This window comes from Rhea pennata, chromosome 2, assembly GCF_028389875.1.
Source record: "Rhea pennata isolate bPtePen1 chromosome 2, bPtePen1.pri, whole genome shotgun sequence".
NCBI classification, from domain to species: Eukaryota; Metazoa; Chordata; class Aves; order Rheiformes; family Rheidae; genus Rhea; species Rhea pennata.
Genome location: NC_084664.1, coordinates 89,943,893 through 89,966,273, shown reverse-complemented (window position 1 = coordinate 89,966,273; position 22,381 = coordinate 89,943,893). Strand labels below are relative to the sequence as shown.

Below are 22,381 nucleotides of genomic sequence, written 5' to 3'. Positions count from 1 at the left end.
CCTCCTTGCCTCTATTTTGTTTTCTATCTCTTGCTTTCCTTACAAGGAGGTGATTGCATAGTGCATATTCCTTGGAGCCTAAGAACAATTAGCTGAAATTAAATTCAAGCTTTCTCCATTCAAGCTTATTTTTCATTAAGTGTGAGCAAAGCCTGGAAGGTAAAGTGGACTACCTAAGAAAACATAATACAGGCAAAAAATATGAGAAGTAATTACCACAACAGACAAATATTGCCACATTTTTACCCCCTTACTGAGATGTCACATTTGGTTGTTCATGTGTTTATGAGAATGACTGATCTTTCACTATAATCAATTATTTTTAATAGATTTTAAAGTACAAATGCATGTAGTGCAACAATGTGCCATCAGCAGTTACCAAAAGAAAAACATGCACATAACTCATTTGTCAGATGATTTTCTTTGCTTTGATTGGCTACAGACTCACAGAGCTCTGAGACATTTAAAACTAATTAAAGCTTTTTGTCTTTACTTACCTTCTTGCAGAGAGGGTAATAATGATACATAGAACAGAATGACAAGCATTGGAAATACATTGATTTCACCTTGCTGAGATTTTACTCCCCTTTTCTTGGCTTTATATAGGCAAACAAAGCTTAAGGGTAGATTGGGCTTCCATTACAGATAAACAATTCCTTGAATAGAAAATCAGGTTTCTGTGAGACATACATTTTAGCTTTCTAATTCTTTGGTGTGACATAATTTTTGCCACTGATTATTCTGATTCGTATAGGAAGGAAGCCTGTGGTCCTCCTTGTGTTATGCATCTCAGAGAGAGTTGGTAAAATTCTCACCAACTTAGGCCGTCTTTAGCACAGCAATGTTATTCAGCATTTCTGCTGGAGAGGCACTTCTGCTTTGGAAGGACAAAAAAATGCATAAACACTTTCACAGTGGGGAAAGAAGATCAGGGGAAATCAAACTCATTCACAAGAATGAAACAGAGGAGGTAGGTACCTTCACTTACCCTCTAAAATCAGCACCTTATAGGACCAGGTGTTCAGGAAAATAGACTGAAAGAATTGAGGTATTTAGTTATTTTCAATACGAAACTTGGAACTCACACAGAAATTTGTAGGATCCTAACATATTTGTGAAGGTTTAGTTTGACAGTCATAGATAGCAAAGAAAACACTTTTTAAAGCTAGCATTGACTGTTACACTCATTCAAAAACTGTTGGTGCAGCAGACACCCTTGTGGCCATCCATCTTCTAAATTCAGCTGCTCTTCTGGTTTTCTCACCATTAAACAAGTTTTTCCTATCTACACAAATATTTTTGGCTGAGATTCACAGCAAAATACAGGATTCAAGCAAGTGACTGTCTTTAACAGTAGACTGAGTTTCTGGGTTCCCCAAAGGAGATAAACACCCTCATTCCCCCACCCCCAAACCAGCACCTTATGGGATCACTCCTTCAGCAAAATAACCAGATTGAAAGAAGAGATTTGGTTTATAGAATACAAAAAACCAAACCAAAACAAAAGCATCAAGGAATTCAAGCAAGCAATTAGAGTTCACATTGCTCAGGTAAGCAAACTTTACATTTGTCACCTTTAAGGCAGTGAAAGTCTTGTGGTTACCATTACACTGGTGATGAGGCAGAGACAGCTTCTGACCCTGCTCCCCCCTTGGAAATCAGTGAAAACTGAAGCTGAGCATTAGCGCCAGGGGGAGGAGCTGGTACAGAGCTGCCTTCTGCATCACTGTAACCCACTTGCTTTTGTGCAACTCTCCAGATTTCCCCTGGGCCACCTAAAGCCTTTACAGTCTGACTCACAGTACTGTCTGCTCTATTTTAAGGTTTCCTTCTCCTCTAAGTCTAGTTGCTTTTGCTTTGTTCTCCCTATCATCAGGTTCAGAAATGTCCCATCCCTGCAGCCTCTGGTTAGCCTTTAGGCAATCCCTCTTCTCTTAACAAAGTCTGGTTTCTATGACATTAGTGGTGGGAAGCAACCTTAGTGGTGGCAAGCAGGAGAGTCAGTAGCCCTCACTTGCACAAGAGAATAAAGGTATCAGCGTCCGAGAACGAGAATGGGTTTCGTTGCTCGTTAGAGCAACTCTAATTTATAAATTGCAATTTAGTTTACAGACATCCAAACCACCAACGACAAGACACAAGCATAATCACCTTTGCCCTCTTTGCTCTTCCAAGAGCCTAATAATAGTTTGTTTTTTCTTTTTTAACCTTTAGGCAGAAGTAAGCAAGTCCCACGTTTATTACAGTGGAAACTGAAGATGGAGACATTATTTTTTGTTGGATTAGGTTAGCAAGTATCAACTACCAGGTTCCTGTCATTCATTCAAAATATCAACAGCTTCATCGCCAAGTTTCAACAAATTCATGGCTAGCTTTGGTAGACAGGGATATTGTACATGAACAACTTCTGATATCGTAAATATCTTCACTCACTGGGAAACAAACTAGAGCATTTGCTCCAAAGTGTGTCCCTGTCCCTCCCAGGGAATTTAGGAAGAACGCTAGGAAACCCAGAACAAGCCCCCCCAAAATTTGGTGGGATTATTCACCTGCTTCAAATTAGGTGAGCACTAATATGACCTGTGGCTTCAACATGTATCCTAATAAAAATGATGCACTCATTTATAGGACTTCACCCCTCATTCAATACAAATTTTAAAGTTACTTAAGGGAATATCCTATTGACATTCATAGCTCATATCTTCTCCAGGTTCTTAAAAGCAATCTTTAATCTCTAGAATATGCTTCAAGTGGATTATTAAATAGACTACAGTGAATTTCAGTGTACTTTGCTGACCTGAATTTATCTCATTTACCTAAAAAATCCTTTAAACTATTTTTTATATTTTGGAGCCTACATTCACCATCTTTAAATCTTTTTGAAAGACTAAAGCAACATACTGTAGTGCAGCCGCTCTTGTATTGTCTGTTAATTACTTTACTTCTTCATCAACTAGTAGACTCAAGTATTCCTTACTTCTTGTAGAACTCTTTACTACATTTTTCATTGTAATTTATTTTGTAGCTTCAACCTTTCTAACTTTATGCACTTGTGCTATTATTTGTACTTGCTTTGAGTCAGGGCTTTATTCTTGCTTTTCATACGATTCCTTACCCTTTTTTAAATCATAAACAGTTACTAGAACATTCAGATCAATCTTCGACTCTGTTTCCTTGGTGCCTTTTCTCTGCTTTTGTTTTTAATACATTCTATTCAGTAATGGTTAATGCTTTGCCTTATTTTGCCAAATAGATGAGCCGTTCCCAGTCCTTTTCTGGTTGCAACCCCTTCTTCACAGCTGTAGATCTCCAAATACTGATATAAATTAATTGATTTTCTTTCAGGCCTCTAACTTTATTTGCCACAACCTCAATGGGTTTCACCCTCTTGTGGAAAGAGCCCCATTACAGTAGGGCTCCTGGAGAATACACAGCCAGGTCTGTGTACTGAAGGCTGCTTTTTGAACTCCATTGTCATTATTCTGCTTTCCTTCTTCCTTCCTGTCCTTAGAAAAACAGGCACCATCATTTTATGATTATTTTTATCCAAATCACCTCCAACTTTTTTTTTTTTTTTTTTTTTTTTTTAATTACACAGAAACAAGAATAATTTTATTGGAAATAACAAACTGAACTGCAAGAAGTTTTAACTCACAGTTCTGCCCAATGTATATTGCTGTTGTTAAAAAACTACTCTCTGGCTGAAATTCCTACAACTACAGCAGCTTGGAAAGCTCTTAACGGAGCATCAAAAACACCATTTTCATTCTTCTTATATAACTTCTGCTAGCAAACCTCAGCATGTGAGGCAAACCTGTTAGTTTCAAAGAGGAAGTGGTGAACAGACTGTATAAAACTAATGTTTCCGTATCTATGGCAGTCTTTTTTACTATTCACAGTCTCCATTTTAAAGTGAGTGGCTTTTTCACTTCAGTTTAACAGTAGGTTGACTTTCAGTTCTGCCATCATCTGCCTCCAACTTGTTTACTTCTTCCTGCAGTTCATGCTCCAGCTCATAGTCGGAGATTGATTCAGTGTTGTCATCCAAATAATCAGCTTCATACTTGTCCAGTAAGTATTTCTGTGGTGTAACATCATCATCACGAGGATTCTTTACTTTTTTCTTTTTCATTTTCTTCTGGATCACAGACAGCTGCTGCTCCTGTTGTTCCATCCAGGGAATGCCTTCTGTATCTTTTGACACTTTCAGTCTTTTGTACTCCATTATCTGCTTATTCAGCAATTCATGATCAATACCAAAAAGATTAGATCGGATGGATGAATCTGAAGATTTTGTTGTTGAAGAGTCTGATTTACTGTGAAAAGGAAAAGATTTTTGTGTGTTTTTAGGGTTTTTGTTTGTTTGTTTGTTCCTCCTCCCCCCCAACATATATTTTAAGCAGTAATACTAGTTGTGACAGTTGGGTAACCCATAAATAACTGGACTTTTCAGTCGGAGTTTATTAATTCACTGTGTTTGGCATTGTGCTCCCCATGCCAAGGAGGAAGAGCTACCACTGGGCTAAGTGTCCAAGAACAGGCTGCGAATAAGCATGTAAACATGTCAATGGATTTTATGGGAAGAAGCCAATAGAGCAATTATATTCCAGGTGAAATGGCTCCTTTCTAGCTGTTATAAGGAGTGGCATTTACAGAAGAGCAGGTTACCCAGAAGATAAACAAACATCAGTCTTAAAAGCTTCAGCCTCAGAGACTCAGGAGGATGTATAACATACATCCTTTCATTAAAAAAAGGGGGGAGGGGGGAAGTGTTTTATTGTAATCCAGCCATAAATGTACCCAGTTAAATAAAGAACAAGGAAGGTGCCAAAACCAGTCAAAGTCTATATGCCTGCCTACTGCTACTAATCCTTTGTCCCTGAAAAGATGCCCCTGCAGGCCAAAGTATTATGCTAGGTTTCAGTCAAGGAAAAGGTATGCATAGACAATAGCTAGCACTAGATCTGGGAGCCCCAACAAAGTTAGATCACTGCCACTTGTCTAAGGAGTAGGAAAAAAAAGAGCCTAAGCCTAGAACACGTTAGACAGACAAACAAAACAGCCCAGACGTGTCAGACAGACACATGAAACAGTGCAGTGCCTTAGGCTAAACCTAAGCATTTCTGTGAGACAAACTGAGCAAGCTGCTAGGTATCCTGTGGCAAAGTCTGTCACAAATATGATTTCCCCTCAGAATTTATTTCTGATTTGCACCTGATAAACAGTCCTGTGAGCACAAAAGCTTCACCAAGAAGTGCTAGCACACAAGTGGGAGAACCTTGCTGCTTTCAAGAGTGTGAGAGTGACGGAGCACTGGAAGATGTTGCCCAGAGAGGTTGTGGAGTCTCCTTCTCTGGAGATCTTCAAGGCCCGCCTGGATGCAACCCTGTCTAACATGCTCTAGGTGACACTGCTGAGCAGGGAGGTTGGACTGGATGATCTCCAGAGGTCCCTTCCAACCTTACTGATTCTATGATTCTATCCAGTCCATACACTTGCATTTCTAATAGCTTGTTCAACCCAGTCCCTAAGAGTCAAAAATCCCTCACAGAAGAATGCAAAAGTAAGTTATGTTTTATTAGCCCTGGGAGATGTATCAGTAAACCGTACCGATGTACATGTACAGCAAGCCAAACTTTTACCAGAATAGAAGATGTCAAATGGATAGGGTAACGGTATATTTATGCTGGCAAACAGAGAACTTTTATCTATACGAGGGAAGTACCAGGAAGAAATACCAATTGCTGCTATGAGGTATTTTTTTAATTACTACAAACACATGGAATCCTGAATTGAGAAATTTTAGAAACATTGCTCTCATAAAATTAATGATACCAATACCAGAACAAGTATTGCGTCTACAAGTGACAAATCCCATGACCACACCACCCAGAGTAGAGGTCAGACACTGCTGATTTCTGAGACTATGTTTTGAGATCACCTTGTGGGTTAATTGCTTCTAAAAGTCTGTATAGATTGTGCTGTTACAAGTGACAATTCAGTCATTCTCCACATCTGAACAGAGGTCCACTTAAATATAAAAAGTGTATTTTCTCTTTTTGTATTTGCAAACCTGTGGCCTGCAGCAAGGTACCTCTGCAGAAGAGCCAAAGATAAAATAGCCCATAAAAATATCTCAGTACTAAAATGTAAAAGTAAACTAGAGCACACACAACAAGAATTATTTTCTTCCAGTTTTAATAAATGGATGTAACATTCATAAAGAAAGCCTAAATACAAAATAAAATACCATCTTCTACATATAATTTATGGGATGATTACATACTAATTTTGTCCTCAGTTATTCTATAGCTTTTTCTGTTACAAAAGACACAAATGATCTTTTTAAAGCCAATGGGCCTTACTGGTGTAAGGTCTTCTATAAACTCCCTTTCTTTCACTTTGTATCTCCTCTTAAGATTGCATTACTTCTCTGACATAACAACAATAACACATCTAATCAAAACACACTTTTTATCACTTCAAATAATACTCAATTTAAGTTAACAGTCAAAAATAGACACTTCTCCAATTTTGATTTTAAAAGCTCACCTGGAGTCATTTTGCGGTAACTTTTCTTCTTCTTCTGGAAGTCCAAAATCAGCAATTGACAATAATTCATCAATCTGTAAACATATGACGACAATATATATTGAAGACCCTCTACTAAATTTCTTTTTTCACATCTACAGAAGAAATAAACAAATACTAAATGGTAAACATCAATTTCTTTTCTATATGTATGGGATATTTAGCAGAACTATTTCAAAATAGCCTTCTCCTCCATTTTCGTTTAAATAGTTACTGTGAAATGTAATTTTTCACTGGCCATGAGGTGAGTTGGATCACTCAACAGATCTCATGCACTTTTTAGGTATATCCTGACATTCTCATAGCCTATCCTTCTTGCCTGAGAATTTTATACCAAATAGTATAATCAATCCATAGATTACTCCTCCTGCAAAGTTTTTTGTCTTATGTATATTGTGAACATATATTTTTTTTTATTTGGTTTATTTCTATTTACTTCAGTCTTGCACATTCTTTTTAATAACACTCTGATGCTGAGATTTTTGTCTCTTCTTGCCTCTTTTTGGAAGTTTTTTTCTTTATCCCATGCAAATATTGAACAGTTTTCCCAGCTCCCTTTGAACAGCATGGTAAGTGCTACAAATCTAGTGAATGTGATGCTTGCAGACTGCACTTACTTGTGAAAATTTTATCTCATTTCAAATCTTTATGCCTACTTTTCTTTACATCACTTCCCTTCTAATTCAGGGCAGTATTCCCCTTCCGGGAGTTGAATTGTATGGTATTCCCCTGTCTTGCAATGCTTAAAAATCAGTTTCAGCTACATTATTCAAAGTCTTATTATTCAAACTTGTGGTTTACTCAAATCATACAGTCTACAAAGCATGAGAAGATGACCTATCTACACGTTTGCTAGTGCCATTTGCTGACAGGAACTGCATAAAGAGGATCTTTTACTTGTCTTGTGTAGTTAGCTTAGCCGAGCACCAAGAAAGGTGCCTGTGTACTGAAACCCGAAGGTAAAGCAGTCCAAGGGTTTTTCTTCTTCTTCAAAAAGAACAGGTGGTCATTTAAAGAAGGTTGGAAAACAGTAATTTCACATTCATAGAACAGAAGATTTAACCTGGTATTTCACATTCATAGAATCAGTAAGGTTGGAAGGGACCTCTGGAGATCACTCAGTCCAACCTCCCTGCTCAGCAGTGTCACCTAGAGCATGTTAGACAGGGTTGCATCCAGGCGGGCCTTGAAGATCTCCAGAGGAGGAGACTCCACAACCTCAATTTACCGAACAGGTTCCATAACAACAGACCTGAAAGGTAGAACCTTCAAAAATATTGTTGCTCCATCTAGATACATTAATAACAATGATGATAATGCCCAGGTTCCTTCACAATCACAGATAGATTGTGTAGAAATTCTTGTACTAAGCTGAGGGAGCATAAGAATGAATATAAGCAGTTTTCGTAAGTGCTTAGTTCATCTTTGTTCTTGTGCTTTTTGTTGATGCTAATGCAGATGAAAAAGTAAAAAAGTGAAGAACTACAATACCTTTTTTAAAGCTGCTGCTTCTTTGTCTTTTACAAATACTATTGGAGGTACATTTCCTATAATCTGATGACTCATCAGAAGATACCTGGCAAAAATACAACATTCACAAGATTGATTGATAGTACAACATCTCCAGGACAGGTAAAATATTTGTTATTAAATTATATTAGAGCAGTAGTGAAAGTTTAAGGATATGGTCTTACCCTTACAGGGTAAGAAGGGTGCCTGAAGGGTATTCATTCAAGTTAGCACTCAGCAGTATATCATTGCACAACCTCAATTTGGAATGTTTATGTATTTAATGTTTTAATATTTATAATGATAAACATATTTAAATGCTTGTCATTATAAACATTAAATATTCAAACTATTAGAACATCCTACTGGATATCACTTTTGTCCCCTGTACACACAGGCTGGTCCAATTTTCTCCCCACTTCATTTGGCTTGCTCAACCCCACTGCATGGGCAAGAACAGCCAGAGGTTACAGCCCTCACAGTGTGGCAAGAAAACTAGTCCTCAGTGCTGTCTGTAGGAGGGACTGGCCATGCTCCCTTCATCTTTTCTCCAGCTAGCAACACTCCTTAAAGTGTGGAAGCTGCCACCCTTATCTGGTTCTTGGACCCTGGGTTGGGAGTACAGGAGATCATTGTGCTGGAGTGGGAGTTACAGGGTCTTTGAAAGCAGGGGAGAAGGAAATGGCCCATTAAGTATGCTCCAATGCCACCTTCCCCAAGGGATGAAATCCTGACACTCCAACAATCTGGCTGGATAGCACAGGGTAAAAGCAAGGGAAGAAGAAGAGAGTGAAATCTCCATAACATCCTGAAAACTCACTGATCTCCCACCCGAAATAGGTGAAAGTATCATAGTACCTGGTGGTATCCTCACATTTATTTTTTGGTATCAGTATCGTGAAGGATTTCTGTGACACTCGCCATCCCTTCTGGAGGTCCACTGTTTGGAATGTGCTATTAGTAAGTTACTTCCTGAATTAAAATTCAGGACAGTTTTAGCTTGTTAAATAAAAATGCAAGCTACAAGACACCTCTCATATGTGATATGGTACAAGCAATACTTGCAAAGATTCCTGTAAGCAAGATGGTATTTTGCATATTCAGAGCACTTCTATTGAATTAAACACAGGTAAGGAAAAAATAAAACATAAGGATAACAAAATGCACAGAAAAGTTTACTGAGATTTAAGGGGAAAAAAACCCACTCTAATAAAATGGATCTGTGAAAAACAAAATCCAAATTGTCTTCAGCTATCAGAATTGCACAGTGAATCTGGAAGGAAGCACTTGTATCCAGAAGTTCTCTCTTGCGTAGCACACATCCTGCCACACTGCAGGGCCTAGTGTGCTCAAAACACCACCACTAATGCAATGAAATCACACTTCAGTGAAACTCCTCTTTCTGCTCAGCTCAGTTCAAACTGAGGAAAGCACAGAAGTCAAGTAAGCCAACTATGCTCCAACAAGAGAATTCACAGCTGGCCTGAGACTGCCATCTATCCCTCTGAGGCTCATCACAGGAGATATTCTGACCCCAAATATCTAAGAACCTAAAGTATCCCAACAAGTCAGATTTAGATTGTTAAGAATATTTAAGAAATGTTACCAATATAGAACATGGCTATGAATTTATGAAGTAATGTAACAGTTTATGGTACAGCAGTACCTTATACGTGGAGCACTCTTCTGCAGTACACTTTCAACATAACTGTCTTTCTCCATAGTAGAAGAAGGGTTCCAGTAAATACGACATGCTGAAAACTTTGCTGCCATGGACACCTGCAAACAGGCAAACCTTCTTTTAAATGTATACATATATACATGTGTGTGTGTATATACATACATATATACACACACACATACACACACATGCACACACACTTCATATACAACAAAGCATCTGCTTCATAAATAAACATGCAGCAACCCAATTTGGATGTATAAATGCTTAGGAGAACCTTTTCTTCCACTCTGCTCTTAACTAAAATGATAGAGTGCCCTTACAGCAGTATGGTTTAACACTGAGTAAGATTAAAACTCTGTATCTGAAGGCACTTTTAAATTTAGGAAAATCACTGCCTAATCATTCTCTTAAGTGAAATTAAATAAAGAAGTCCTTCAACACTTGCTTGTTATTGACAGTGCTATGTTTACTGAATGTCATGCTACTATCATTACAAATAGTCTAAAATTACTGTTTAATGCAGACTATGTTGGAATATAGTTGTTGAAAAGTATATGTTTCTGCTAAAGAAGGAACTGTGACAATGTTTGGTTTGTTCTCACCTACAATTTGGTTTTGATAATCACAGAAATAGCTGTCATGCATGCAATTGAAAACACAAATACTTTTATCCCTGCACAACCCGAAGCAGACTACCTTCCTAAAAACACACTTTTTAAACATAAATCAAATTCTGATAGATTTCCGTAACTGTCATTCATCTCATCTAGCAGTGTCTTAAAAAACACTCCTCACTGCTAAGTACATTCTGCAAACTTCTGCAAAGTCGGTCTATTAACCTGCCTAGCTCAACCAAAGAACAGCTGAGAATGAGGGAGGGAAAAGCATAAACTACTAATTAGAAGGCACAGTTCAGAGATCAAGAAGTCACCTAGTCTAGGAACTAACTTTTCAAACAAATAGCTGTCTACAGACATTAACAGAAAAAGCCAACACACAGTAAGGATATTCCCAGGAATGAAAACCGCATGACCATCAAGTCTGAGGTTGACAAATCAACAGCACCTGCTTTTTCCTGTGGCAGTTATTTTAAGACAGAAGAGACTGTGTCCTCACACATCAGGTAGATGATGATTGTTTTCCACTACAAAAGAACTCCTCCTTTGAGAAAGCCACCACCCACTGAAGAAGTGATCACTAACAATGATCACTGACTGGCTGTTTCTGTTGCAAGATTGGCCCTCCCTGTCTCCCAAACTAAGCCCAACATTAAAGCACATAAATACCCCAGCCCAACATAAGCCATTTCTTGATCATCACATGAGTAACATAACTGAGTAGATAAAAGTTTGATGCATCAAGGCTGAAGAATGATTCTTATCTATATTACTGTAAATCTCGTATCTGTATAACTTTAAATACGAGAAAACAAATTCTGATATATTGCAGAAAGCCTTCTAAGAACTTTCTTTTGATAATGCAAGTAAGGATATCAGATCATAATTAGCTTAAGAATAAAACAGGACTGAGCCTCTGCCATTTCCCAGTACAGCAGGGACAATAAGCACTATGCAGTTATAAAATTATCTATCCTATATTTTTAACAAGGTTCTTTCTTTACCTCCCTTATTTCATAAGTCAGATTTGTTGTTTTATTTACAGTAATGTCTCCTCAAAGTGTTGCAGCTTGTCTACACCAGCCAGTATTTAAGTGTAGACATGCCATTGGAGTTACAGAGGCAATACCCAAAGCCCTAGAGAGAGAGAAATAATGCAAGAGGGACACTGCACATATGTGTCCAAAAGGTTATCTTACCCATGTAATTTAAGGCACAATGAATTCAGCCAACATAAAGATCTGTTTCTATCATAACCCCCTTAACACAGATGCAGCTAGGAGGTACAATTCTTTTTCTGTGCTTCTAACCAGTTAAGTCTAAAAGTTTTTAAGTCTGGTATTATTTTAAGCTTGGTATTATTACATCTGAACAGTACAACAAAGATAAGAGAGAAAACTATAATCAATAAACAAGAACGTGGCAATTGACTTAGTTTCTGAACCACAGCTTTAACACCCCCCTCAAATTTGAATTATACCACTAGCTACACCTAGATACAAACATACCCAATTCTTCTGGAACCCTGTTTGCAAATGCCATTTTATTAGGCTTGTCTTTATTTGAACTAAGCTCATGCCCTGCTTAAGCCTTCTGCCTGGGTAACAAAGCTGATGAGGGAACAAGGAGACATCAGCTCTCACACAGCTGCATCAAGAAAAGCCTCTGGGAAAGCTATAGTTATGTTGCTAAAACCAAGCTCCTCCATGTGAAAGGGGCAAAGTGAGTAGTAAGTGTTCCCGTAACAGACATGACAAAGGACTACTAAACTGGAATGACAGTGGTAAAGCTCTCCTAGTACGCAAGGTGAACATCTCATCTTCAACTGCAGTGCCAGAGTCAGCAGTGCTGTGGCAAAGCTCCCTGCACATGTAAGGACACCCCGGGGAGCTGCTTTGGCATGCAGCACCAGAAGGTGTAATCAGAGCAGTTCAACACAAACTGTAGTTTTCATACTTGCCTTGCAGATTTCTAGCTTGAGGTCATACAGCTCTTGATTGACTTCACACGTAGTCATCATCTCTGTCACAGCTTTATAAATAAGACTATTCAAGACTCTGCAGCGTATGTTATCTTCTTTCCTAATTTTTATCTCGTCATCTTTCATTGCAGAGGCCAATTTCGTTGGTTTATACATCTTCCCCCCCCCCCAAAAAAAAAATTAGTCAGTAGGTACAAACATACTAGGCAATAATATACAGTTTTACTAAGCATGATCTTAAGAGTGCCATCGCTGCAGCTGTGGTGACCTTATATAGGTTTTATATATCAAATGTTTAAAGAATTTCTCTTCACAAAGAGTATTTCTTCTCACAAAACTTTTGATCTTCATGTGTTACAGTCAAGTTTTCTTATTTTCTTTAATACTTTGTAGCTATTTTTACATCTCAGTAGGTCAGTTTTCTAAAACATAGCAGGTATTAATAGGAAAACACTGCTGTTCAAAAAACAAATGTAAATACTTGTTTTCCCAACAAGTCTCATGTACTTATTTTTGCAGTGTGGTTTGCCCAGAAAGAGAACTTTGAGCATAGTACAATTTGTAACTAGAAGTAAAACTAAAAAATCCCCACATATCAAGTAATTCAACTCAGAAAAAACTGAGAGGCTTCTCATTCTCTGACCAGGATCACTCTCTCCAGATTGCTGATCAGAATTTGTCTCCTACCAGTAAAGATTCAAAGCAATTGCAATCAGAGATTCTTGTAGCATGGGCATCATCCTTCTCAAAATAGGAAGACTGGCCTGGAAAGGCTCCCTGGGGTCATCAAGCCTAATAGTTCCTTGCAATCACAAGAAATCATGCTATGGAAGTTTCATCCAAAAGGATTCAATATCTACTCCATGTACTGCTTTATTATGTACTGCAAGACTACTTCCCCAGTAACCTTACAGCATCTACATAAGCCAAAAGCCCCAAAAATTACAGCATGCCACAGTAAGAGAGTTAAAAAAATAAAAAATAAAATAAAATAAAGCTATGAACCATATCTATGATCCCTATAAGTGCAGAAAAAGAAGTAAAAGCACATAGGGAAGACCATAAAGTGGAACATTGTACCCCATACTATTGTAGGAAAAAAAAATGAAGAAAAAATAATAATTCCTGCCACTCGGACATAGAAAAAAAATATTCTTTAGTTTAATTATGAGCTTACAATACTTGGCTCTGGAACATCTTTCAGTTCCACTTGGAGTATCATTCTGCAGCTGAACAGGCCTCATTATAGAAGCAGACCACAATGCTGTACTTTACCTAAAAGTAACTGTTTTTTCTGTTAGCCACTGGTTCATGGTTGTTTTAGCTGACATAAGCCAGCAGTGCCATTTGCAGGGGGAAGCCATGGCCCTCCAGTTGAAGGCTTTTCTTGTACTGATTCCTCTTCTTTGTGCTGAGAAGTGATATGCAGCCTAGCCTCACTTGAAGTCAGTCATATTGGGAAAGCGATCCAGATTAATACTAAGCAAGTATACAGAATTCTTAATATGGATCAGCTCTCTGATACAGGCTCAATAGTGTGCAAGAAAGCATTAGTGCTGGTGCACACAGAAGAATGGCACAGAGGAGAAAATGGCTAAGGAGGAGGGGAGAGCAACACTGCACCGAACAGCAATCCTGGCATGTCACAGTAAAACTCAACCACTCGTGTTCATTCATAAGATCCTGCTATTTTTCTACCACAAAATAATTTTCCCAAGTTATGTGCAGTAGCAGAACTACAAGTTTTCTCCTCCTAGCTCAGATAAATGCAGTACTTTAAAAGCTCATACTTACCATTTTAGATTCCAGGGCAGGACTGTCATACCAGAACTTCTTTCTTTTGGAAAAGGGCAAAGGGAATGCATTTTTTAATGTTTAAGCAATACAGAGAAAATGCACAGAGAAAAAGACATGCGATTAAAACGTCACCTGCCTGAAAACACACCGACATACGACCCCCCACCACTGGATTTTACACCCACGAACTCTCACGTTTCCATGTAGCATCTACGAGTTGCTTAGACGAGGCGTGCGGGCTTCAGCGCTCCCCATCCCTCCCACAGAGGCAAAAACAAAACAAACCAAAAACAACAACAAAAAATGTTTCTTTAGAGAGCGATATACCTGGCTACAATATTGAAACACCCTTCCCCTAGCCCCAGCCCCACCGCGCGTTGCTGTTTGTGGGGTCGGTTGCGGCGCCCGTACGCCCACCCGTGCTTACAGCAGGCGGCGTTTCAGCCGCAAGAGCGTTTTTACCGCGCGTCGGCCGGGCCGGGGCCGAGCCGGGCCCGGAGGCGGCCGCAGGCCCCGGCCCGGGGCCCGGCGGCCCCGACAGACCCCGCGGGATTCCGGCCCCGAGGCCCCGGCGGGGCGGGCGGCCCGAGGCTCGGCTCGGCTCGGCTCGGCCTGGCCTGGCCCGACACCTACTTGGTTTTGTGCAGCATTTTCTTCAGCAGGTTCCTGGAGCCGCCGAGGGCGGCGGAGGTGCGCAGCGCCCGATCGCCCCGCACCCCCGCCGCCGCCGCCGCCGCCGCCGCTGCCCGGGCCCCCCACATGGCCCCCGGCCCGGCCCGGCTCGGCTCGGCTCGGCTCGGCTCGGCGGGGCCGCAGCGCCCCCGGCGGAGGCGGCGGTAAGGGCGATCCCGCGGCCGGGCTGGGCCTGGGGCGGAGCCGCCGCGGGGCCGCCCCGGCTCCCCCCCGCGCCGGAGCGGCGGCGCTTCAGCACCAGGAAGGGCTGTTGTTTCTCTGATCTTTTTCTCTTATTTTTCTGGTCTTTCTCTTATTTTTTCTGATTTTTTTTCTCTTATTTATATAATGTAACCAGTGCAGCAAAGGAGACAGCACCGAGGAAACCGTGACGCCCAAGGCTAGTTTTGCTGGCCCAGCGGTGTAATTTGGGAGTTTGTCTGTGTATGTGGTGGGGGATAAATCATACTCCCAGCCAACACAGCTAAACTGACGCCAAGCCCTGTGCGGACGCAACCACAGCCTGTATCATTTGGATAACTGAGCTGGCTTATAAGCAAAAATAAATTGGTTGCTGACATAAGCTGCATTTCCATTAAAGGGCTCTAGCAGCAGCGGCCCGGCAAACGAGTCCCGTTACGCATTGCTGCTGCAGCGAGAGCTCTCCGAACAGCCAGTCTAAAACAGTCTGCAGTTTGCTGTGCAATGTAGTTCATTAGTGGCACTAGAATATGGGGTAATGTAATGAGTTACGTATCGTTAGATTCAGTGCAGCACTGATCTGCATTTCCTAGAGAAAGCAAGAAAAATAAATCACACCAATGCAAAATTCTGGATTCTTGATTTCTTTTTGGTTCAAGTTCAGGATCAAACACTCCAGTTTTCTACACAGGTACACTTTTTATTACTTAAATAAATTAAAACTATGCACTATACTTCTGTGTTTTATCTGTGTAACATAGGCTAATTACATGAAGAGTCATCAAGTTACTATTTCCTCACATCAAAATGAACGCTACTAACATTAACATCATCATTAAATGTGAGCCTCTTTACAGTATTACTTCATTAGGGACAGGAAGACCTGCAAGAGCAGCTTCTATGCTTTCAGTCATGTTTTCCATCATATGGTGACGAGTCTCTTTAGTGGCACTTCCAATGTGAGGAGTTATTATAACATTCCTCATCTTTAACAAAGGATGATCCCTGAAAAAGGAAAGAAATACTGAAGTAGTCACTCACAGAGCATTTACCTGCTATTTCAGAACCTGAAGGGATCCAGGGACATATTAAAAATAATAATAATAAATAATAACTAACCGCATGATTCACATACATTCAGAGTGGAGTTCGAACACTTGCCTAGCTTGCAGTTTCTAGGCAGCAAATTTTCCAAATACAAATGAATCTTGTTTGTCTAGAACTGAAGGACGGGGGACATCATTTCAGCAGGACTAGTGCACATGCATTATGTACTTCTACCAATAATTATAAAAATTATATAACCTCTCACATACTCACAAACTTATTTTGAAGTGCACACACCCATGAGATTTAATTTAAATTTGTGTTCTACCTTGGCAAAGGTTCAGGGTATGTCACATCCAGAGCAGCTGCCTTAATAACTTTGCTTTGAAGGGCTTCCACCAAAGCATCCTGATCCACAACCAGACCTGGATTACAATAACAAAGATATTCTTATTTTTATTCCTTATAGATCTCTTGTCACCTTTTCTGGCACAGTGTTCAGACAAATGATAAGGCTAGTGCTGTTCACAAAGCAGAAGTGGCAGCAAAGGTAGCAAAGGGTAGTAAAGGGGTGGGGAAAACTTGGGCACTTACATCACATCAGAGCTGGACAGTCAGAGATTTTAAAAGGCACTACATAGCACCATAAAACTAAGTATAGCGCCAGTCTTTAAGGTGGGCTGTGCCACTTCAATGTGTGTTAGCAAGAACACTGCACTAAAGAGGGAGGAAAATAAAAGGCTTGAGTAGGAGGTTATACAAATATACATAGAATTCCAGCACTCTAAACTCACTGACATTTTAGAGTTCAGAATTACGGGAATGCTTACCAGTTTTGCCGAGACACAGCCATGGACTTCTGAACAAGCTAGTGATCTGAGATTTTACTGAAAATTTCAGGGTGACCAGCTTTATATTAGGATTGTTTTTTGGGGGGGACTTTTAATATCCCCAAAATTAATAACTGCCAACCAATCATAAAGCAGTTCTATTTATTCTGCCCCTCACCTCTGCTGATGTTAATGAGAGTAGCTGTGGGTTTCATCAGCTCTAGCTCCCTCTTCCCCATCAGTTTATGCGTCTCTGGAGTCAGAGTCACAGCCAGCATCACAAAATCTGACTGCTGGAGCAAGTCATCTATCTTTTTACAGTAAATAGCTCCCACAGCATTTTCTTCTTCCTTGTTTCTGAGAAAAGAAAAGAAAAAAAAAAAACAAAACACACCAATAACAAGCAACAAGTTACAGAAAAAGTTCAAATCACCAAAAGAGAAATGGATTCTTAGTAGTTTTCTTGCTTCTCCTTTAGTGAGAAGCAGCTAGCTTGCTACTTGACTAAAACACAGTAAAAAGAAATGTTAACCTCTGTTTCCCAGAATATCGAGCACTCTATATAAAAATGTGCCATAGGAAAGTAATGAGTATCACATAAATGCACTCAATAAATAATAAATATATTTGTGTCACAGTTGCTTGTAACAAGGATTCTTTTCCAACCCGAATTTAAGGCACTTAAGTTTGACATGAATTCCCTTCCCTATGAAAAGTAACCTGTTTTAAAACTGCTGAGACAGACACAACAGGGCAATGGTTATCCGTAGAAGTCTGTAGAAATTTATGTCAATAGAAGTCTCCTTGGTGTGTGGATCAGTGCTGGTTCATGAAAACTATATTGAGTAGGATCTGCCAGCTCTTTATATTCATCTCACTACAGCCCTGCCTGGCCATCACGGGACCTGATACAGAGCTTAACTTCCTGGCTTGACCTCAGATCTGCTTCATCAGTATGAACTGGCCTGATGATCTTGCCTTTTGGTTGAAACCGGACACTATCTGTGGCTCGGTCCTGCTCAAGAAATGTGGGGCTGGGCCCTGGCCCATGACAAATATGTTACTGCACCTGGCTCCCCTTCACTTAGGGAGCAGCCAGCTCTCATTGCTTCCTGACGTTGATAATGTTTAAGAATGCTGCAGATATCATCGTATCTTGACATAGAAGGAACATAAGATAAGCTTAGTTTGACAGCCAGAGGCACAAGTAATTTTTAAAAGCAGTAATAAAATAGACTTTCCATGGAGTTATATCTGGTTTTACCTCTGGTTCCTGTTGTGGTACAAAATCTTCATGTCAAAGGCTTTGGCTCTCTGAGCCACTTTGTAGCCAATGGTGCCCATTCCAATAATCCCTAGAGTTGACCCAGAAATTTCAACTCCCAACCAGTCAGCAGGGAAGTATTCAGTGTCAGGGGAAACTGCCATCTGATAGCCTTGCAGGAAGGGAAAAAATGAAAAATGTCATGTAAGAATTGAATGATCCCTGAAATCTGGTTACTGTTACTTTCTATGATAACACAACATAGAAGCAGAGGAACCATAACTTAATGTTACTGAGCTTCTAGCCAAGAAGTGAATAATGTTGCACTGGCAGCATGATTTCTTAAATTGACTTCTTCCTTAGGATAAAAACACGCTCCTCCCCTTTGAAAGACAGGGAAGGTAGGACAAAGCCGCAGTCTCACTTTGAAAAGCATTACAAATCTGCTTATCATCTCTCTCTGCCAGCAGTACCAATTACTATCCCATTCACTGGCACCTCAGCAGCAGGCCTTCCTACTCATGGTGGTTGGCCAATAGGACTAATGAAACAGGTCATGTCACGAGTGTCACTTACATTGGAGATACTGCATTGTGTAACCAATTAAATACAATTTGTAATATCATTGAAAGATTTTCAGTAAGGCCAAAATATGATTCCCAGCCATCATGAAGATATGCTAAAGCTGGCAGGGAAAAGAAACACAGTGCATCATGGATGGATTTGTGGAGAGCTTGTTCACAGTGACTCATACATGTGTTAGCCTGGTTTAAAGACAGGTCTCAGAGCTCCTTGCAAGAATTGCATTTTTTCAGAACTTGAAAAGCAAGACTGCAGAGAATAAGCAGCTTGAGGGAATGGTTATGGGCTGAGGTAGAAGAGATCTGATTTAGAAATGTCTGGAAGAAGGAACATAGCTATCTTGTTGTTATGTCTGTGTGGAAATAGCACACACTGTGTTTAAGTTACTGTCAGCATGATAGATTTATCTTAACTTTTCCTCACCCCTGAATTTTTCTGTATTTTTATTTTAAGCTTATTTTTACCTCAGCATGCATTTTTAATAGCATATTTTGAAGAGTCAGTTTTTCTACAGAAAGGCTAATTCATTTATTACCTTCCACAAGTCTCCTGGCAGATGCCAGCATCAAAGCCATTCCAAAGTCTGCAGTATCCATGGAAACAACAAACCCAGTGTTGGACACTTTCACACCAAAGCTGTAGAGGAGGTTCAGGTCCAAGTGATCTATTCCCACCCCAGAGCTTGCAACTACCTTCAGGTTAGGCAGGCTCTGGAGCAACTCTTTATCAATAATGGGCTTGTGATACCACACATAAATAGCTCTGATCTTTTTGCCAAGAAACTTCTTGTTTTCAAGATATTCTTTCATGGTGATAAGGCAAAAATGTTTCTTCAGAAATTCAACATGGTTCTCAAATACTCCATGTTTCCCTCCTATACAGTCAATTAGCACATATGGCAGTTCCTGGTCTTCCATGTCCTACAAAAGCAGTGAGAAAACAATGTGACATCTCCTTAACCTGTTATGCTTCTTTTTTTCAAAACCAGGAATTGATCTGCTCCATTAGTTGTTGTTTTCCCACCTATTGCAGATGAGTGAGGAGTGAAGCACTTCACTTATAAGAGAGAAGCAGCAATGTTTTATTGAGACAAGATCTTTCATGAAGAAGGTTCAGTTCAACAAAGTTCAACCAATTTTCAATCTGTCGAGAGGCCAAGGTCTTGAAAATATAAGAATTTAAATTTTCCATGTGGCCCTGTGAGTCCAGGGCTATCTTTGGGGCCCCTCAAGGTCTGTCCTTATTGATCAGCACTTATGTAGTCATGTTAAGTAAATGTCATGAGTAAGAATGCCGGAGGATAGGTCGTGTTTAATATAATTGAGCTATATACATATATATTATAGCCTTTTTTTTGTTGTTTAGTTTTGTTCAGTATCCTGACATCTCCGTGCTCTGTCTACTCTGGAAAAATTAAGTCTATTGATTATCTTGGATTAAAAAAAAAAAAAAAGCAAAATAAAAAAAAAACAGAAAAAAGAGAGATCGACACGTTGTCTCTCAGCTACTTAGGCAACACAGAGATAGTGTCAGAGCTACAGAAAAGACAAATGCACGTTGGATCTGACACCAGCTAGCAATACTTTTTCTTTTTTCTGGCTAAGAACAAACAGGACCATCTGTTCCAGGGCTGCCGAAAACAGAGCACCACTGCTGCTAAAGGACAAGCAACACCACTTAGGACAGCCTTACCCCCTCTCCCCAAAAGAAAATCTCCAGTCGCTAAATCGCAGTTTTGTTGGCTAGTTTTCCCGATTTGGGGCAGGCTGGGCCCTCCAAAAAGCCGTTTTAAAGGCATTTGCAGTTTTCGCCGGCAGCCTGCAGGTGGAAGTAGAGCTAGAAACACGGTTTCGTGCCGGCTCGCCGCTCCCCGCCGCCGCTGCGGGTACGCACCCGCCAAACCCGCTCCGCTCCCCTCGCCCCACAGCGCGGGGCAGCGCGCCGAGGGCCGCCCGTTTCCAGTCAGGCACCGACCGTTGGGCGCCGGCGCAGCGGGGGAGGGGCGGCGGCGGCGGCCAGGGCTGCGGCGGGGCGCCGCGGAGGGGACCCCGCTGGGGGGGAAAGGGGCGCCGGGGAGTGGGGCGGGGGCGCAGACGGCGACTCACCTGCCTGCCTGCGCCGCTCGCCGCGCTCGGGTCTCCGGTCTCGGCCGGGCCGGGCCGGGCCGGAGCGAGGCTGGGCGGCCCGGGGCCGCCGCCTGGCCGTGAGGGAGGCGCGGCGGCGGGTGGTGGGATCCTCGCCGCCCTGCGCCTGTTCCAGCCGAGGAACGCTTGAGATTTTTCCAGCCCCTGTTACTCGCGCTGTAAATCCTGTCACGGCCAGGGAAGCAGCCAAGTGCTGTCTTAGTACTTTGCTCACTAAGCCTGTGCTAGCGAAAGCGATTGCCCTGCTGTGCGGGTGGTGAGCGGGCATGCAGCGGGACTGCACCCGCTTCTGTTCGCTCCTTCCATCTGAGAAATAACCAGAAATTGCAAAATGATGCGATTCTAGTATCTAGTTTAATGCTTTATAAAAGAATGGATTGCACAATTGTATCTTTAACTATTTAATCCCCAAAGAGATCTTGATGTGCTGAACAGCAGGACAATCACATTCAAGACCAAGTCCTCTGTAAAATAACTATGAAAAAAATAAAGCATAATAAGATGTAATAAGATGTATGCAATAACATAAATTGTTATCCTGTTGATGATGTTTGAGCATCATTCCTTTAAATGGATTTTAAAGTCAGACCATTAAACTTTAAACTAAAAATAAGGTATCAAGAACATATTAACTGGATTCTTAACAGTATTTTAGTAATCCGTGTTTTCTTTTTAAAACAAAGCAACACAACTAAAAGTGCTTACATGTAGCCTGTTTCACCTCAGTGTCTCTGAGCTTGCCTGGAGAGACACAATGTGTGATCTTTTAACTTCGTGCTTACGTAATGCCCCCTGAGACCGAAAGACCCTTGCAAAGCTCTCGATAAAGAGACCATCAGCCTGGCTAGGGACCTCTATATGGAGGTCTACCACGTTCTGGTGGGCATGTGGGGAAAGAGGAAAACTCTGGCAGGAGGTCACAGAGGCAAAAGCCAACCTCCCTCCCCCCCCCCCAAAAAAAAAAAAACAACCAACCAACCAACCAAACAAACAAAAAACCCAGAAGCCCCCCAAAGCTAAATCCACAGATCTGTTCCAAGATCCCTGGACAACTTGGAGCCCCTTTACAGGTTTCTTACCAGTCCAAAAGGCTGTTTCCTGCTCTTTGTATGAAACACTCAAGAACTGTTCTGCTGTACAGTAGTTTTCTCCTTTAAATACCAGGTCAGCAAAATGAAGCAGCAATCAGCTGAAGAGTAGCAAAAAATAATAGTCAAATGAATGTTACTCTTTTTTTTAAAGCAAAAATCCATGACATATATATCAAAGGTCAAGAAAATGTGTGTGGTTATGTGGTTAGCCAGGGGCAAAATTTAATGGCTTCAAAGTTTTCTTGCATAACCTGAACATTGAATTTTCAAATCGTCTGTATAGGAGGTATATCTGTATAAAAAATATGTGATAGAAGAGATCAAGAAGCCATTTATATTTTGAATGACTGGACAGATACTTGAATCATCGA

General features: G+C 40.7%; 2 protein-coding genes across 3 annotated transcripts; both read right to left on the bottom strand.

The window, feature by feature from the left end:
• Nucleotides 1-301: 301 nt before the first annotated feature.
• RBFA (ribosome binding factor A) lies at nt 302-14,992 on the bottom strand. 2 transcript variants are annotated; one of them, XM_062569881.1, is made up of 7 exons: nt 14,813-14,992; nt 14,177-14,215; nt 12,362-12,538; nt 9,767-9,879; nt 8,083-8,167; nt 6,553-6,626; nt 302-4,316 (listed from the first exon to the last, which is right to left on the bottom strand). In XM_062569881.1, the coding sequence occupies exons 2-7, from the start codon at nt 14,177-14,179 to the stop codon at nt 3,926-3,928; spliced, it is 843 nt and encodes a 280-aa protein (XP_062425865.1). In that variant the 5' UTR covers nt 14,180-14,215; nt 14,813-14,992; the 3' UTR covers nt 302-3,925. The 2 variants fall into 2 exon arrangements, with proteins under 2 accessions (XP_062425865.1, XP_062425864.1); XM_062569880.1 differs by having other exon boundaries at nt 14,177-14,219; nt 14,813-14,965.
• Nucleotides 14,993-15,690: 698 nt separating this feature from the next.
• On the bottom strand, nt 15,691-20,930 carry LOC134136246 (glyoxylate/hydroxypyruvate reductase B-like). The gene is made up of 6 exons (XM_062568025.1): nt 20,881-20,930; nt 19,311-19,695; nt 18,194-18,365; nt 17,108-17,286; nt 16,428-16,524; nt 15,691-16,057 (listed from the first exon to the last, which is right to left on the bottom strand). The coding sequence occupies exons 2-6, from the start codon at nt 19,690-19,692 to the stop codon at nt 15,904-15,906; spliced, it is 984 nt and encodes a 327-aa protein (XP_062424009.1). The 5' UTR covers nt 19,693-19,695; nt 20,881-20,930; the 3' UTR covers nt 15,691-15,903.
• Nucleotides 20,931-22,381: the final 1,451 nt, after the last annotated feature.

Excerpts from the sequence above, each read along its gene's own strand:
- RBFA (XM_062569880.1), bottom strand. The coding sequence starts at position 14,940 with ATGTGGGGGGCCCGGGCAGCGGCGGCGGCGGCGGCGGCGGCGGGGGTG. Across the intron at positions 14,220-14,812 it reads AAAATGCTGCACAAAACCAA|AAAGAAGTTCTGGTATGACA; the intron begins GTAGGTGTCGGG and ends CTTTTCCAAAAG. Across the intron at positions 12,539-14,176 it reads CTGCCCTGGAATCTAAAATG|ATGTATAAACCAACGAAATT; the intron begins GTAAGTATGAGC and ends GGGGGGGGGAAG.
- LOC134136246 (XM_062568025.1), bottom strand. The coding sequence starts at position 19,692 with ATGGAAGACCAGGAACTGCCATATGTGCTAATTGACTGTATAGGAGGG. Across the intron at positions 18,366-19,310 it reads TGCCAGGAGACTTGTGGAAG|GCTATCAGATGGCAGTTTCC; the intron begins GTAATAAATGAA and ends CCTTCCTGCAAG. Across the intron at positions 16,525-17,107 it reads TCTCATTAACATCAGCAGAG|GTCTGGTTGTGGATCAGGAT; the intron begins GTGAGGGGCAGA and ends ATTGTAATCCAG.